Below are 19,247 nucleotides of genomic sequence, written 5' to 3'. Positions count from 1 at the left end.
TCTAATTTGCGTTGGGCATAACCCTGGAAAAACTTCGGTTCCCAGTAGTTACTGTTGTCAAGTCCTGGAATCGCATGTCTAGAGAAATGTTTTAAAGGGCAAGATTTCAAAAATGGTTAGATTGTATTTAAAATGCCATTTGATGTAAGTGATCAGTTGACGAAGGGTTTCCCGAGCTGAAGCGTTTCTCTTCCTACAGATATGGCCTGACCTGCTGAGCATTTCCAGCATTTTCTCTTTTTGTTTTAGTTTTCCAGCATCTGCAGTTTTTTTTTTGATTTTCATCAGTTGACTCTGGGTCTGTTTACTTGCGGGTTTCACCAATTTATTCTTTGGTTTGTAAATCCCAAACCAGTACTTTCACTTTTTTTTAATGCTGGGATGCCCACAAATATCAAGGAAATAGTGTTGGCTACCTGACTTAAACCAGTGTGACAGTACATTACACAGCAATAGAAACAATCTATTTGGTTAGTCAACAAACAAAGTAATATTCAGAAATCTGATCTCAGAGTGGAGGAGGGGTACACTCCAAGGACTCATTGCTCATATAATTTCTCTTTGCTGGACAGCACGTTTCCTTAATTATTTCCTGTAACTGTTAGTGAATGTTTCATTGAGACCAAACTGTAAATTTCAAAAAATCCTCCATTTGAAAGAAAATTTAACTGGGTTTTCTTAAATTGATACCCAGCACCTGATGCAAATCATATCTGAAAATTAGAAGTTATTCTCAGTATACATTTTCTGATATTCAAATATATTTAAAAACTATTAAAATTGAAGTTATTTTCATTTTCAAAAATAATTTCTAATTAAACTAAATAAAACACATAAGTAAAAACAATGAAGAAAGATAATTTTAAGAATGTTGTCTCCTAAATCTTTGTCCTATAATTCCCATTGAAATTACGAGGGGGGGTGCGTCTGGGATAGGATTCTGCAACAGATCTCAGAAAGAATCTCATCCACATGAGAGTCCAGCAACAGAGTGAACTGGCATATTCACCAACTGAATCTGCCATTAAGTCCTACATGTTGCAGCATTTGCACAGAAATCTGAAACTTATTTCAGTCATAGTTGAAACTAGTAACAAAAGTTGGCAAGATCCAGCCCATTTTTTTTAATGACATAGTGCACATAATCCTATACGTAAAATACTGCTTCATCAATCTTTGCTTTCATTGTCCTTCTCTCAGATTACAGCAATTACAGCAGATGGGTTTTTCAACTGAAAAGGCTGTTTTAGCTCTAGCTGCTTCAGGAAAGGTGGAGGGTGCCATCAACCTCCTGGTGGAAGACCAAGTTGGAGAGGATGCCATTGTGACAACAAAGGGTAAAGCGATATCCAGTTGACTATCAGTGATACTCCTAAAGAATGAAGAAGTGTCTACAGATTACTGAAAGAAGATTTAAATATAGACATTCTATGCTAGTTTTGTCCGGGTCACAGTTCAGTCTTTTTTTTAATATATAGATTTGCATTTATCTACCACAAAAATTGTTACTTAAATATCCACGCCCAGTGGTAATTCTTTTTGAATAATATGATTATCAGAGACCGTTACTGAAATACATAAATGAAAAAAAAATGGGGCAAGCAGGGATTATTTCATTGTTTTGAAATTATTTTCTAGTATTTATGAATCAGATTAGAAGTATAACGATGTATAAATGGTTAATTATACAAATCTATATAAACATTTCTACACTATTTCAGCATAAAATTGGTATCTCACTGTTGGTTTGCAGTTATTTAATTTGCTAATAATGTTTGTTCACATAAACTGTATCCCAAAAGATATGACAGCTAAAAACTGGACAAATTAGGATCCTTCAGTTTAGATAAAAATGACACCATTAGGAAGCATTTTAATTAATTTTCAGGTGTTACTTCTGCTTCTATGTAACACCTAATGCAAAAATCACATGTTTCACTAAATAAATTAATGAGGAGCATTAAACACTGTACAAAGTAGTGAATAGCCAAGATCAATCTGCGAAAAGATGGTTGTAACCCTTTGTTGACTGCCTTATTTTTCTGACCATAGAATTTGGTTTGGTTGGGCACATGCTTGACTAGCATGGCAACTCATCATCAAGCCAAAAAGTACTCAACAAAATTAATGAAAATTTATAGTCGTGTTTCTGTTGGTCTGACATGGTGGATAACACACAGTCTTAAAGCTTGTGATCTTGTATATTGGCAAGGATTAGGATTCCCAAATTTATGTTAAAATCTTACAGTTTACCTGCATGTGGAGATGATGAGCTTCCCGCTGTTCCTTTGGATCCATTAAGTCAATCAGCAGTTTGGTGTTAGCTGGAGCAGAATGGAAGCTCCTGTTGACAGATCTACTCCTTCAAATCTCTTTTTATGGGCCAGGGCTTGTGTCTATCATCAAAGCAACTTTCACTAAATCAGATAAGCCTGGTCTTTGTTTCAGATTAAATAGATCATTTATAGATACAGTATAGAACAGGCCCTTCAGCCCACTAAATCCATGCTGACAATCAACCACCAATTTACATTAATCCCATTTTTTTTAATGCTCCCTATATTTCCATCAACCCTCCACAGATTCCACCACTCGCCTACACACTAGGGGCAATTTACAGTGCCCAATTAACCTACTAACCCACACTTCTTTGGTTGGAAGCTAGAGTACCAGGAGGAAACCCATGTGGTCACAGGGAGAACATGCAAACTCCACACAGACATCACCCAAGGTCAGGATTGAACTAGGGTCTCTGCCACAGTGAGGTGATGATTCTACTAGCGACCCACAAAGCACATAACTTTCCACAAAAGGTTGACTTACTATGCCACCTTGGAGCCAAATGGACATTAAAAAGGAGACAGAGGAGATTGCAGATTGCTGGGATCTGGAGCAAAAATTGAGATGCTAGAGGAACTCAGTGAGTCAAGCAGCATCCATGGAGGCAAAGGGATAGTCAACTGATTCAGGGTCTCAACCTGAAACATCGACTATCCCTTTGCCTCCACAGCCACTACCCGACCCACTGAGCTCCTCCAGTGGCTTGTTTCTGCCTCCATCTGGTTAAAGTGTTGTGGTTCCAAAAGGAGAATTTGATACCATTTCATGCAAAAAAAAGTACCTAGGGGAAATAAAAGCTATCAGAAATTTATAATACAAATAAGATATTCATACAAATAATGTGGGCTTCAAAAAACATGCTGCTGTACACTCTAACTTACTGTTTTGTAACAATGCTACTTAGGTATTTGAACCCAATTTTAGATATCTGGTGCTGATAACTGAGTCAGAAGGTGAAGACAATGAACCAAACTTGAGATAATGGTCCTGAAATATGTTAGTAGGTTACTCTTGACTGGTTCAAGTCCCATTCCAGACAATCCAGCAAGCAGTGAATGGGCTCTGAATACAGGATTGAAGTTCAAGGGGAAATTTATTCAGTTCCTTCTAACCATGGTGAAGGGGTAATGGGACTTTTCAATTTTTGTTGCATTCCACCTGGAGGGTACAAACCTCAGACACAATTGAGGAAGACAATTCGAAACTTTCCCAGTTGCTTTTCGTTTGGCTAAAGAATCTTGCAAGCGAGTCCTGATTTCGTATCTGCATTGGGCAGAACACAGTGGGCAGGCATGCTTAAGGGGGCTAACTGCAGTGCAGTGGCAAGAGATAATTGATTAATATGTAACCATGGGTCATACAAGTGACTTAATATTAATCTTGTTTAACAGCAGGAAAGTACTTCAAACATAATCCAAAAATACAACATAATAAAAAAGGTCAAAAGACTTACTTAATTTACCTTTTAATGAATATTTTTGACACACTTCTCATAGGTGGTATAAAACAGTGCTCTGTACATGGAAGTAAGTACGCCCTTAAAGACTGCATCATGAAAACAGAGTGGCACCACAAGTTGCACATTGTACATATAGTGAGTAAGTGAATACTTTCGCGAGCAACCTGCATTAAAAGCCCATAGTCAAGATACAAAATCCGTGGATAAACAATACAAACCAAATCAGAATCACATGTTGCCTTAATTACAAAATTAACACTGCACACTTAGCACCAGTAAGACACATTTAAATGACCATAATCGAAATGCTACCTTCAAGTACAAATTCAGAGATATCTGTTGATAAATCCTTATAGTATGTTTTCATGCCTAGGTGGTGAATTGTCCTTTTTATTTTGAAGTAAATTTTAAGTAGCAGTCCTCATTTTTCTGGTGTATATTGATTGGATGTGTAAGTATCCATATGTTTTTTTGCTGATTGGCTATTTTAACATGTCTGTTAGAACTAAAAATACACAACTAATAAGATGAAAATGTTTGAGGAATTGCTGAAATGTGAGAGATCTGAAATTCAGATGTGAGAGGAAAAGGCAGTGTCTCTCGTGATGAATAAGGCATGGATCATTTTAATATTCTAAATTTTATTTATTTTGATCAAGGGAAAACAAATGCAACAGCTCAATTTTAAAAATATTCCTTTACCATCCCTTACTGCCCTGATGTAACAGGATATTAACAAAACAGTTTTAATATAACTTAAAGAGACAAGATCCAATTTGTTAAATTTCTCCCAAGTGTTCATTCCAGTTGTAAAAAAAAATTATTAAAATGCATCTTCATGGTAACTTTCAAATAATGAGGGGGTGTAGGGCTGGGAGGGGGTGGACCCCGAAACCAAATCATACAATGTAATTACACTATTAGGAAAGTAACAAATCTCGGTCTTATGAAAACACTTTTGAAAGAGGGAAAATTAATATGAATCTCTGCAATTGTTCCTTATCTTTGATCTAAAATAGTTTACATCCCAATTATGGAATCATTATTGGCAAACCCATTTTAACATCAAAAATAAAAGTCAGAATACCCTGAGCACACAGAGATCGGTGGGCAATTCTATTTCAATTTGAATATAAAAAAGATTGAATAATTCTGCATTGAATCAGCAGTTGTGCCTTTTTGGAGATAACAAGATGGATGATGACCAAGGAACAGTGTCTCATTAAAAAATAATAATTTTTTCATGTAGTTAAACTATGATTGAAGTACATAATGTAAACTGATGGCAATAGTATGATTATACAGAAACTTAGAAACATTAATCTACTTATGATAGAAAGTTAAAGGCAAAGTAAACATTTTCACAAAACATAGGAGAGGAAACACCAGTGGCTGCCTTATGTAATATTCACCAGAGGCTGTGTTCATTAAGAAAAACCACAGAATAGCCAATTGTGGTGAACCAATGCATGATATCTATACCATATCTCCGAGATTCCCATTAAGAAAGCAGCCTAGAATGTAAATCATTTTCAGTATGTATAGAGGAAAATGCCCACAGTTGGACGCGGCAAATCAAGTTAGTCCGCTGATGTATTACACATAGGACAAATATAACAGTTCCAGTGGTTTGGTAATCTGCTTACCCCAGTTTACCACCTGTTGTTTCAGGAAGGCACCACACAGTTTACATTGGCTGACGTTTACATTGTCCTTAATCATTTCTCTTCAGTTTTGTGTGCAAGCCTGTGCGAGATAATCTTGTAGGCAGCAAAGCTGCCTCGCTTGCCTCTGAAGAAATTTGGAGGTATAGTAGCATAAGGATCTACCCCAGATCCATGATCAGGTTCTGTCATAACAAAGACAAGGTAGGAAGTTAAGTGGGCAAAAGCATAAAGGTGCTTTCATTGTCAAACAAGCTATCATACAGTAGGAATGCAAAAATTGTGTGATAATAGATGACATTACTATTATATTTTGATTAATTGAAACTCAGCTCCACATTTTCAATTCACCAATAGCATCACCTCAAGGAGTCATTTGGGGAAAATGCAGTAATTTGGAAAACGGATTTTTAATAGTCTGTTTGGGAGCATTGTGTTTTATGTGGGGTTGCCAGAGTTTGACAATCGGAACATGTAATTTAGAAATGTCCATCACCAATCTGATTACACGTATGCACTGGTACAAAAAAAACTTTGTCACTTTAATGTTTCCTGCTTTTCAATATGAATAATTTGATACTTATTATGAAAGAAGAGCAAAATCAAAATTAATCCTTAAAGCATTTACGTATATGGTAACAGCACTTTGGGTAGTTAAAATCCACTTCATTCAAGATTATCAACTGCGTTTTAGGCATTTCTTTAGTTGCAGGAGTTTTAAATGAAATGTTATTGAGTGGACAGGAGATTGAGATTTAATGGGAAAATCTAGGTTTGGCATTAAACAATTTAAAGATGAGGTGATCTGTTTTGGAGTCTTAATTGCAGCATTCTCAATTTTTCATAGAAATTTTATTAAAGAAAATATAAAACAACACTAGACATTTTGTCAGATTTATAAAGGACTGTGAATAATCTAAAATTATTATCTTTTACAAGAGTAATTTTTGCTTATCCTTTGAATCATTTCTCTGCGCTCATAATTTGACAGCCATCTTTGCAAAATGTTAGTTTTTGTTTTGTGTTATGGCTTCAACAATAAACAAGCCAGTATTTCATAAAGATATACCTTGATGTTTATTAGGCAGATCAAATGAATGCACTTCTCTAACTTTGTAATAAAAATAGTAAATCTAGGAATACCCAGTATTTGGAAAAAAAATGGTTGGTTAATATTTCCAGTAAGAACAAAACCAAAATCAGTTATTTCATTTAAGGCAATCTCCAGTTGATTATTGATCTAGACTAATATTCTGATAAATGTGTTCTATTGAAATGCCAGGTTCTGTGACAGCAATGAAGACAGAAAGCACCCCCTTTTTAGGAGCACGTTAAGTACTGAAATAATGTGATTGGTATAGGCGACACCTGTGTTACAGCAGTTTGGGTAACAGAAATTTGCCCTTATGGAATTCACAAATCACTATCAAAAAATCTGAGATACTGAACAAAAATTCACTCAAGAAACTTATGTGACAAAAATAAATAAATAAACTTGCATTTCTTGACGCATGCGCAGATGAAGTGGCTTCATGTTAGGGAAAAAAATTGCAATACAGAGATTTTCTGGGAATGCAACCCCCCTCATTACACAGGGGTTGCCTATAACCTGAAAAATAAATCTCTTTCTTTATTCTGATTGTGATAGGCTTTAAGTGCATTTCCAGAACGCACAGATTTCCAACACGTGTCACTTTTGTTCAACTGTGAACAATGTGGATTCAGGTACTTTTTTGTTTAAAACATGGTAGAGGAAAAGCTAGGTTTGCTGGCATTCATGCTCCAGTAACCAGCACTTCTGAGGGAACAAGGAGACCGACAGAGGGCAGTGCTGAGGGAATGTCCAGACTGACATTGGGTTAACCAGCATATTTGTTTAACCAGCACCTGTAAGATGTGTGCTGAAAAACTGAGATTTTACTGCATAAAGGTAATCTCAAACAATGTGAATAGATTACAAATAAAATTAACATTTAACAAGGAAAGTTAGAAACTGTCATAGAAACCCTTTTACATTGGGAGCCAGCGGGATGTAAATAGGAAGAGTCGTGTTCTTCTCAAGAAAACAGCACAACCAGAAAGGGACAAAATTCTCAAAGGAAAGTCAGTCAGTTGTTTGAGACTGTCCTCATTTGATTACTGAACTAGACTGATATTCTGATAAACGCATTCTGTTGAAAAGCCAGATTCTGTGATAGCAGTTAAGATGGAAAGCTACATTACTTCTGTTAAACCAACCATTTCACTTTAAGAGGTTCTGCTGTCACAGAATCTGGTATCTCAATAGAATGCATCTATCACAATAATACTTAATTCACTTTGCCACAAGAAAGAAAGAAGCAAGGATGAAAACATGGAATGAAATACATTATGATGCAAAGTTTGAGTTTCTCAATTCAATTTGTTGTTATATGATAATTAAGCAAGAGATTTATTACTTTTGCAACATCCTTGTGTGCAGGATTCTAAAAAAAAGCTATAGTGTGAAAGGAACAAAATGAGTAACTTTAAATGCAGCACCTACTGAGAATACACCATTTGAAGCAAATGTTGATATTGCCAGCTTAAGATTTGCAAGAGCATACTTAATTCTCTCATTCAGGAGTCATGTGGTTTTCTAATTTTTGTTAATAATAAAAATATTTATGTGTTTAATATAAAAGTCATTCCATAGCATGTAATGATACAGAATGTGCCTTTGGTTACTCAAAGCTATATTTTTTCCTAATGTTAAATCCATGTCACATGAAGAAAATCATTAAATTCCAATAACTGCAGAGACATTATGCATAAATATAGACTTAAGCTATATAACTGATGCATTAAAACTTGAAAATTAACCAATTAAGCTTCACAATGACATGTTAATATTTTGTTTGCAAGATAGTACAAAGGATTGTACATATATTTTATTTTCTTTATGGGTATTATATTAAAAGTTGCAGTTTCCATTACCACCCCTTTGTACAGAGTTTGAATAGGGCAAACACATTCTTGACTTGTAAATCCTGGGTTGTAGTAATAGCACAACTTTTCCTAAGCAGTTATCAAAAAAATAAACCATCGTAAGTTATTTTGGGGAGTATAATTATGATATGCTATAATTAAAAACATCAAATTTCTTTGCTACTAATGTATTCTTTGACCAAGCTTAAAGGCAAAGATATTATATCTGAAAGATTATGTGGAGCTGCTTTAAATCGTTATCACAAAAGACATAACGAAAAGGGATATGGATCTTACTTTTAATATTTAATGTGGTGATAACCATATGTTACTATTTATTGCTCTTTTTGTTCCATTTTAAATAAAGATGAATTTTCATTTAAATATTGATTTTGTGTCAAATGCTATTATAATAGTGTTTCTATTTTATAAAAGATATCTTGTTTGTTAGAATTATGCACCATTTTTTATAAGTCAGCGCAACAAGTGTTTTATACAGAGAATGCACATTAATACTGCTGCTTTGGGTAGATTATACTAACATGTGACATTGATGACTTTTTAAAAAATAAACTAAAAACTATATATAAAAAATAAATAATACTTTTGAGTTGTATTTACAATCAAGGGATTGCAAGTCAATCTTGGTCTACAGAATGCAAAAGAACAAGAGAAGATATCCCAATGAGTGGGTTAAAGAACATAAAGAGGCAACTCTTACAAAGTACATTACAATGTAATGTGTTGAAAGATAGGTTAGTTTTCTTTATTTTAAATGGCTGCTAAAAAAGCGGAGCAACCATTAATCACTTCACAGTAATTGTGTCAAAAGGTCATAACATACAACCTTTATAGAGTCATACAACATGGAAACAGGCCTTTTGGCCCAACTGGTCCATGCCAACCAAGATGCCCATTCAAGCTAGTCCCATTTGCCCATGGTTTGGCCCATATCCTTCTAAATCTTTACTATCCCTATACCTGTCCAACTGTCTTTTAAAAGTTGTTATTGTATCTGCCTCAACCACTTTCTCTGGCAGCTCATTCCATACATGTACTACCCTCTGAGTAAAAAAAAATTGCCCCTCAAGTTCCTATTGAAGCTTTTCCCTCTCACCTTAAACCTATGCCCTTTAGTTCTCGATTCCCCTAACCTGGGAAAAGACAGTGCATTCACCCTATCTATGCCTCTCATGATTTTATACACCTCTATAAGATCATCTCAGTCTCTTACAGTCCAAGGAAAAAAAAAGTCCTAGCCTGTCCAAACTTGCCCTATAACTCAGCCCCTCGAGTCCTGGCAAAATCCTTGTAAATCTTTTCTGCACTCTTCCCAGTTTAATAACATCTTTCTTATAGCATGGTGCCCAAAACTGAACACACTACCACTGGTGTGGCCTCACCAGTGCTTTGAACAACTGCAATATAACCTCCCAAGTTCTAAACTCAATGCCCTGACTGATAAAGGCCTGTGTGCCAAAAGCTCACAATGAAATGAGGTTGTACCTGGACATTATTTCAATTATTTAAAAAATGAGTAACAGTGTTCTGTAAAAATCAAGGGATGTGTGAACTGGTAACAATAGTTCATAGACCCCTCAATCTGTGAACCCGATAGCTGGCACTTGCAGCCACCCTAGATGGCATGGTGCCAACCATTGTCAGGGGTGGTCTCCTCAGCAGAATCATGATTTATTACCCCACCCACCCACCTTGTTTTTCTCCTTGCTTTCCATTTTCCTGCTCCCTACCCCATATTCTTACTCCTCTTTGTGGCAGTCTAATGATGCCTGTGGAGAGGTGTCTCTAAGAGCGCTGACTTACTTTCCTGGGTCAGTAGGCAAATGATGTGAAAGTTGCTTGTCAAGCAAGCAGCAGCTGTCTATGAAAGGCACAAGTTAAGTTTAAATACTCTTGAAGGGGGAGCAAGTCACTTGAACAATTACTTAAAACAAGGTTACTGGAAATCTGAAATAAAGGAGAATGCTGGAAATGCCAAGCAAGTCAGGCAGCGTCTGTGAGAAAGAAAGTCTGGGAGAGAAAGTCAGAGTTAACTTTACAGCTCAATGACCTGTAATCAGAAGGCCGGCTATCAGAAATTGGTGGAATTTATTGTTGAGTCCTGAGAGCAGTAATGTGACTTATTAGAAGGTGAGATGCTGTTACTTTGGATTATGTCAGATTTTGTTGGAATAGTGGGAGAGATCAAAGTGTGGAGAGGGTTGGAGAAATAAAGTTACAGCGGAACCTTTGGCTCACCCTTACAGACTGAGCAGAGATGTTCTACAAAGTGGTATCCAATCTGTGTTTGTTTTCTCTGATGTATCGGAGGTCACATTGTGAGCACCGAATGTAGATCAAATTAGAAGAAAGTAACCTGAAAGAATTGCTTGGGTCCCTGGATGGTGGGAAGAGGTAGGAAGGCAGGTGCTGCGTCACATATGGCTGCATGGGATGGTGCAGTGAGAAGGTGAGTGGGCATTAGAGGAGATGGAAGAGTGAGCCAGGGAATCACAGTGGGAATGGTGAAAAGGGGAGAGGAAGGTGTCTTTAATAGAACCATACAGCACAAAACTGGCCCACCATAATGTTGGCAGAAATTGCAAATGATGATCTATCGAACATGGAGCCTAGTGGGGTGGACAGCAAAGACAAGGAGAACCTTATCCTTGCGTTGGCTGGGAGAAGTGGCGGTGCAATCAGAAAGAGGCAGGAGATGGAAATGGACACAGTTGTGTCAGTTATGGAGTCAGAGACGGATCAGGTAAAAGAACGGGGGACACTGGCAACAAGAGTGATAAAACTTTCAGCTTCTGTACAACATAAGGAAGCAGTACCTATATCGTCATCATTGTATTGGAAAATGAGGAGACCATTTCCTGGGATATGCTTCCTACTCCCTTAAGTCAGTGGTTTGAGCTTAAATATCATTATAAACTTTGTCAGAGTTAACCGAGTTCAAAGGGCAAGTGTGTGTATCAGTTTGTCCTCATCTCTTACTTGAAGGTCCTCAGAATTATTTAAGATTCTATACCTAACAAAAGAAGGATAATTAAATATATCACTGTGTCACTCCCATCAAAATCTGTGGAGGATTGTTAAGTGCCCAGTTGTACAAAATACAAGTCGTTCGTAGGCATGAATACTGCAACTTTTAATGTTTGACCACTTGGTTACCTGGCCACACGATGGCTTCCAGTAAGGTTACCCTTCTAGCCAGAACTTCTAATTCAGCTTGAAGATCTTGGAACATCTGCCAACTAACAGCCTGGTGGAGATCGAAAACAGCAACAGAAAATGTTTTGTTCCCCAGTTAAAAACTAGTTTTGATCAGGACTCAGGAACCAGGTCAGCCATGTCCTTACTATTTTCAGTATTAATTTTAATTAATTTTTGGAAAATTTAATTTGGAAAGTTTAATTAACTTTTGGAAAATGACTAATTTATAAATGATCAGCTGGTAAATATGGCAATTTTCAATATTATTTGCAGGCTTTCATTGTGAATTTCAGAATTGTTTGAATTGTTTCCACTGAAACAAAGTGTAAGAGATTATTTTGGAATAAATCACAGGCATTCCTGGTTCCCACTGTTGCAGTGTCTGGGTATTTGGTTATTCCCACACACACATACATAGTAGCATTACAGCACTGATTTGTACTGAGAACTGAACATCACACTCAGACACACAACAAAGAAGTTTGCTTGTTGATACTGTGCTAACATCCCTTTAATTTTAACTCCCTCCTTACATCTAATGTGATTCACCCAATTCAAACAGGAAATAATGTTCCAAATAAGTTTGAAAATGAAACACTTGATTTTTAACGTTCTGTTGTGTATCCTGTTGTGCTTGGCCACAAGACTCAGTGCAAACATCAATCTATTCCCTTTACTCACCATGAATACCAATCATAGTCTCCAAGATTAATACCCTCTCTGCTAAAATCTTCAAAGCTTCCCGGATTTGGTGTATACCTTCCCCCTGTGGAAGACAGATACAGCCATCAAGGGAAATGCCAGCAACTGGCTTGCTGTCATATCCTCCTTTTTGTTTGGTAGGGATTAGCCTCAATTTCAGCATTCCATATGAATGACCAAAAACAGAGGCAGCAGCATGCAGATTCCATCTCAGTCTCTAAACTGCAAACATTTAGATATTACTTTTAGGTAGTCATAACAATGCATTCATCAAGAGCTCAGACATTTCAAGAACACTACCAAACAAGCTAGCTCAGTACACTTTTCTTATCAAATCAAACAGATTATTCACTAGGGAGAATGCAAACATTATGTTCAAACGTTTCATTTTTCTTCAAGCAGTAGTGATTTTGTTTTAGTAAAGATGCAACCTATATCTTAAATAATTGCATATCATTACTACATGAAATGTTCTACAAGGCAGAACGTGAAATGAGGACACATCAGCATGCTGATAGTTCTCTGTTTAATGAAGCAGCCAGATGCAAATTATTAGAGTCAGGCAACATACATAATATGGTAAGTCATGCAACAAGACAACATGAATGGAGGACAGTTTTAATGACATTTCCACAGCTGTATCCCCTTCCTGCCGCATGAGGAACAGGTAAATGACTGAAGCACTGGACACATTTATAATGTATTTGGAATACTCTGACAAAATTTGTCAAGTTTAATTAAACTTGTACACTCAGCTTCAGAAAGAAAAATACCCCAAAACAACTTTCATAATCATAGTTTTATTCGCATGGTATTTTTGTGAATCAACTAAGTGTAGTCAGTCAGAAGAGTTTGAATAAACATGCAAAATATATTGAACAAATTCATCAACACTAAACGATGAACCTAGAAACCACTTTTGTATCCATAACTAGGAAATATATTTTGAGCTTGAAAATAAATTGCAACAGCTTCACATCAGCACTATTGAGAAAACAATAATTATTTTGTGACCATAGAAGTTTCTTTCACAGAAGAAAACAAAATGGAAGTTTCAATTTCAAGTGAAAGGATTACAGATTTTTTTTTAGAGAAATGAATTCAGTGAAGGGACAACACAGTGCTACAACCTCAGCATCTAACCCCAAAAGAAAATACCAAAGCAAATCTACAAGAATTTATAGAATTGGGAAGTTCATTAAAGTCTACTTAAAATGGTTCTGCAATGGCTATATTTGTTAAAAATATAGGATTTTTTTACTGAGTAAGTCATTAGCTCAACAAAACCAAAACAGTAAGGTTAATGAAAACAATGTTGTTAATTCATGGTTCATGGTTTGATTCATGGTTACCCGTCATCCACAGAGGAAAACACACATTGAAACTTGCTGCCAGACTTACACCATAATGCTGGGGGTGGAAGGGGATGGTCAGCAGAGCTTTCCTTCCCTTACTTTCTGATGGAAAATACTTGGTCTCAAGTTACACAAGGAGGACTATAAAATAACATGGGCAAACAAGTGGCAAATGCATTTTAACATGGAAAGGTGCAAAGTGAGGTATTTTGCTGGGATGTATTAAAGCCACTGCCAATGGAGATTTTAAAGTGTGTCAAGTGCCAGGGAGGCCAATTGTAGGAATACACCAAGGCTGAAGACAATTACCCACCTAAGTCTAGTGGAAGGGTTGTAGATTTGACCGATATTACCAGACCTAGCCGCCTTTATTACTGCAGGGTTTTGGCTAGAACCTCAGAATAAGGTTGCTTGCTTCAAAAGGGCTGTTACTGTATAAGGAACTCCAGGCCTGTGATTTCTTCATCACTGACCTTGTAAAACAGGAAGAGTTGGTAAGGAGAAATTATAGTTTTGTGGTGTTCAGCAAACTATAATTTGCTCCTTGCCAACTCTTCCTTCCCCACCCCATCAAACAGGATCAAGCAGCTACTCTGTTATTACCAGTTTCTTTGAATAGACAAATACCCAAAATGTTTCCCTGGTAGAGCAGAATTGTATCTGCAATATCAGTGTAAGAATATTTCCATCATTTTCTGTTTCATGTTTTGAATACTGATTTCTCCCCCTGACCCTCTCACATATTCCACCTGGGTCAGGAGCACTCAGACTGGGCTCCCACCCCAAATGCAGTGAGATAAAATTGTTAAGGACAAATAGCTACTCAGAGGTTACAAGAGTATGGACTATAGATCGGTTGATCAGAAAATTGTGTGAAATGATCTCCAAATTTATGCTGTGTTGTTATTGAGCAAGGCTTCCTATCAGAACTGCAGGCATATAAAGTGTCTCCTATAATTCACTTATCGCCCATATGGTATGGCAAATTTCTGGAGGGAGTGACTGAGAGAGATTCTCTTAAAGAAAAAACGAGGTACTATTTCAAGATGAACCACCACTATCAAACATGACAGTGCAAATACAAAATGGTAAAGGGGAAGTTTAACACTAATTTTGGGAAAGCATTCCTTCAGCCAATATCTGGAGTGGGCTTTCAGTTACAATACTGAAGGGAAAAGATCTTTATTCAAGAAACAGATAGATGTTGGATTAATAGGAAGGTATTGTAATACTATGAACGATGGTAAAAGTAGTCAAATGGCCTCTCTTTCCTGAATCCACAACCTGAATGTCAACATAAAAGTGACAGTATCTTAAAAAATAGCATATCATTATTACTTGAAATGTTCTACAAGGCAAAACGTGACATTATGACCATAATCTTGGATGACAAGGTTACTGCAGAGTTATGCATATTCATAGACCAGTAAATTGCAGATGACAAGAAATAAGGAGGTGTTGTTGATAGTGAAGAAGGTTATTGTAGATTACAGGGGGATCTTAATCAGTTAAGGAAGTGTGTCGAGGAGTGGCAAATGGATTTCAATACAGATAAGAGTAAGGTGTTGCATTTTGGAAAGTCAAACCAGTGTAGGGCTTGTGCTATGAATGGTAGGACACCAGGGAATGTAATGGAACAGAGGGACCAAGGAGTACAAGTGCATAGTTCGTTGAAAGTGGCATCACAGGTTGACAGGGTGGTGAAAAAAGCATTTAGCATGCTGGCCTTCATCAGTCAGGGCAATGAGTATAGGAGATGGGACATTATGTTGCAGTTGTACAAGTCATTGGTGAGGCTGCACTTGGAGTACTGTGCACAGTTTTGGTCACCCTGTTAAAGGAAAGACATGGTTAAACTGGAAAGAGTGCAGAAAAGACTTACAAGGATGTTGCCAGGACTGGAGGGCCTGAGTTATAGGGAGAGGTTGGCCAGTCTAGGTCTTTATTCCTTGGAGGGTAGGAGAATGAGGGGTGATCTTATAGAGGTTTATAAACTCATGAGGGGCTTAGATAAGGTGGATGATAGCAGTCCTTTCCCCAGGGTAGGGGAGTCCAAAACTAGGGGGCATAGATTTAGGGTGAGAGTGACCACGTTAAACAATTATTTACTAAATGGTCCCCACTGTCTCTATCATTGATAGGCTGAATTAATGCGGTTAAGATGAATATTTTACCAAAATTTTTATATTTATTTCAAGTGATTCCAACTTTTGTTCCGAAATCTTTTTTTGACACTATTGATTCTAAAATTCTTTCATATATTTGGCAGAATAAAAACCCAAGGCTAAGTAAGAAATATTTACAAAAACTAAAAAAAGATGGTGGTATGGCCTTGTCTAACTTTAGATTATATTATTGGGCAATTAATATTAGATATTTAATTTTTTGGATACAAGATTTGGATGTAATTCAACGCCCTAAATGGGTACACCTTGAGTCCCAATCAGTACTTGAATTTTCATTAGTTTCTATTTTAGGAGCTCCACTCCCTTTTGCACTTACCAAATTAAGTAAACATATGATTAACCCAATTGTTAAACATACAATACGAATATGGTTTCAATTTCGTAAATTTTTTGGATTGAATAAATTTAATCTATCAAGTCCCATTCAATCTAATTTTTCTTTCATCCACCCAGAGTTCACTCAGCTTTTTCCAAATGGAAAAGGAAGGGAATAGTATGTTTTCGTGATTTATTCATTGATAACTGTTTTTCTTCTTTTGAACAATTGTCTAACAAATACAATTTGCCTAGATCACACTTTTTTTGATATTTGCAAATTAGAAATTTTTTAAAAGCTACTATACCCTCTTTTCCCACACTTTACAAAACTGAAATTACGGAAAAAATTTTTGGTTTTAATCCTAATCAGAAGGGCTTGATAGCAATAATTTATGATTTAATTATGAAAATTCATTCAGAACCACTGGACAAAATTAAGAATGAATGGGAAAGTGAACTCCAGACATCTTTACCTACAGAGACTTGGAAGAAAATTCTTCATTTAGTTAATACATCTTCAATGTGTGCCAGACACTCTTTGATACAGTTTAAGGTAGTTCACAGGACCCATATGTCAAAAGATAAGCTAGCTCGTTTTTAGCAACATATAAATCCTATATGTGACAGATGTAAATCGAATGTGGTTTCTTTGACACATATGTTTTGGTCCTGTCCTCTTTTGGAAAAATATTGGAAAGATACTTTTAACATTATTTCAAATGATTGAAGATTGATTTACAACCTCATCCTATCACTGCAATTTTTGGTTTACCAAGGATAGTATCTGGCCATCTATCTGCCTCCGCTAACTGTATGATTGCATTTGTTACATTAGTGGCCAAACGATCCATTTTGCTTAAATGGAAGGATCCAATACCCCCTACTACTTTTCAATGGTTCTCTCAAACTATATCATGTTTAAACTTGGAAAAAATTAGGAGTGGTACTGTTGATCCTTCGCTTAAACTTGAGGAAGTTTGGAGTCCATTTATTCAATATTTTCACATGATATAGATCCCCTTATAATAACCTTTCAATTTAGAGGAACGGAGTTGATGACATAATATTGCTCTGTTTCTATTGAGAAATTTTAGTCCAGTTTTTTTTTCTGTTTTTTTTTTATTTTTTTTTCTTTCGCTTAGTTTGGTTTGATATATTGTTTATAATTTTTCTTATTGTTTTGGGTTTTTTTTTCTTTCTTTTATATTTTATAATAAATCTTTTTCTTTTATATTATATTCATTCACTAACAGATCGTTGGATCTACAGATTTTTTTTATACTTTATTGTTCTTTATGATTATCCATGTCATGATTGTTCTCCTGATCTCTTTGTATTACATGTATAAACATTGATATATTAATCTGTATTAATTTGAAAACTAATAAAAAGATCGAAAAAGAAAAGAAAAGATTTAGGGTGAGAGTGGAAAGATTTAAAAGGGACTTGAGGGGCAACTTTTTCATGCAGAGGGTGGTGAGTATATGGAACGACCTGCCAAAGGAAGTGGTTGAGGCAGGTACAATAGTCTCATGGAACATAGAACAGTACAGCACAGTATGGGCCCTTTGGCCCACAATGTTGTGCCAATCTATATAAACCTTACCCCCTTCAATGTATCTCCCTCTCTACTTAACCTCCCATAACTCTCTATTTTTCTTTCGTCCATGTGCCTATCTAATCGTCTCTTAAATGACCATATTGTGTTGGCCCCTACCACCACCCCCAGCAGTGCATTCCAGGCACCCACCACTCTCTACATAAAAATCCTACCTCTGACATCTCCCCTGAACTTTCCTCCACACACCTTAAATGGGTGACCTCTAGTATTGGCCATTGCTACCCTGGGGAAAAGATGCTGGCTGTCCACTCTGTCTATGCCTTTCATAATATTATTTACCTCTATCAAGTCTCCTCTCATTCTCCGTCACCCCAAAGAGAAAAGCCCTAACTCTCTCATCATGGTCTCCAACCCAGGTAGCATCCTTGCACATCTCCTCTGCACCCTCTCCAAAGCTTCTACATCCTTCCTATAATGTGGTGACCAGAACTGAACACAATATTCTAAGTGTTATCTAGCCAGAGTTTTACAGAACTGTACCATTACCTCTCAGCTCTTGAACTCAATCCCACGGCTAAAGAAGGCCAGTACACCATACGCCTTCTTAACCGCCCTATTCACTTGTGCGGCAACTTTGAGGGATCTATGTACTTGGACCCCAAGATTTCTCTGTTCCTCCACACTGCTAGAAATCCTGTCATTAACCATGTACTCTGCCTTCAAGTTTGTTCTTCCAAAGTGTATCACTTTACACTTCTCCGGATTGAACTCCATCTGCCACTTCTCCACCCAGATCTGCATCCTGTCTAAATCCCTTTGCAACCTACGACAACCTTCTTCACTATCTTCTACACCACCAACTTTCGTGTCATCTGCAAACTTACCAACCCATCCTGCCACTTCCTCATCCAAGTCATTCATAAAAATCACAAAGAGCAGGGGTCCCAGAACAGATCCCTGTGGAACACCACTAGTCACACAGACCTCCAGGTTTAATACTCCCCTTCTGCAACCACCCTCTGCCTTCTGTGGCAAGCCAGTTTCAAATCCACACAGCCAATTTTCCATGGATCCCATACCTCATGACCTTCTGAATGAGCCTACCATGGGGCATCTTGTCAAACGCCTTGCTAAAATCCATATATACCACATCCACCACTCTACCTTCATCAATCTGTCCTGTCACTTCCTCAAAAAACTCTATTAGGCTCGTGAGGCACGACCTGCCCTTCACAAAGCCATGTTGTCTATCCCTAATAAGAATATGCTTCTCCAAATGCTCATAAATCCTGTCCCTAAGAATCTTCTCCAATAGTTTGCCCACCACTGATGTAAGACTCACTCGTCTATAATTCCCAGGATTATCCCTTTTACCTTTTTTGAACAATGGAACAACGCTTGCCATCCTCCAATCCTCTGGTACCACTCCTGTGGCCAGGGAGGACTCACAGAGTCTTCATTAACAGAGATCGTCACTAACGCTCCAGCAATCTCTTC

At 36.9% G+C, this 19,247-nt stretch overlaps 2 protein-coding genes across 8 annotated transcripts in view; one reads left to right on the top strand and one right to left on the bottom strand.

Moving 5' to 3' along the window:
• rhbdd3 (rhomboid domain containing 3) overlaps nucleotides 1-2,134 on the top strand; it is a 30,960-nt gene extending 28,826 nt beyond the window's left edge. For all 3 annotated transcript variants that reach the window (XM_052032531.1, XM_052032533.1, XM_052032532.1), the window contains one exon: nucleotides 1,201-2,134. In XM_052032531.1, the coding sequence (XP_051888491.1) occupies nucleotides 1,201-1,357 (157 nt within the window). In that variant the 3' untranslated portion in view covers nucleotides 1,358-2,134. The remainder of the gene's footprint in view (nucleotides 1-1,200) is intronic.
• A 145-nt stretch (nucleotides 2,135-2,279) lies between these two features.
• Nucleotides 2,280-19,247, bottom strand: part of emid1 (EMI domain containing 1) — a 271,924-nt gene continuing 254,956 nt past the window's right edge. For 3 of the 5 annotated variants that reach the window (XM_052032525.1, XM_052032528.1, XM_052032529.1), the window contains 2 exons: nucleotides 11,587-11,677; nucleotides 2,280-5,648 (listed from right to left, as the gene is read on the bottom strand). In XM_052032525.1, coding sequence (XP_051888485.1) covers nucleotides 5,518-5,648; nucleotides 11,587-11,677 — 222 coding nt within the window. In that variant the 3' untranslated portion in view covers nucleotides 2,280-5,517. Of the gene's footprint in view, nucleotides 5,649-11,586; nucleotides 11,678-12,309; nucleotides 12,395-19,247 lie in introns of all 5 variants that reach the window. The other 2 variants (XM_052032530.1, XM_052032526.1) reach the window with 1 other exon arrangement.

Source organism: Pristis pectinata, chromosome 17, assembly GCF_009764475.1.
Source record: "Pristis pectinata isolate sPriPec2 chromosome 17, sPriPec2.1.pri, whole genome shotgun sequence".
Taxonomy (NCBI): Eukaryota; Metazoa; Chordata; class Chondrichthyes; order Rhinopristiformes; family Pristidae; genus Pristis; species Pristis pectinata.
This window is presented reverse-complemented; position numbering and strand designations above follow the sequence as displayed.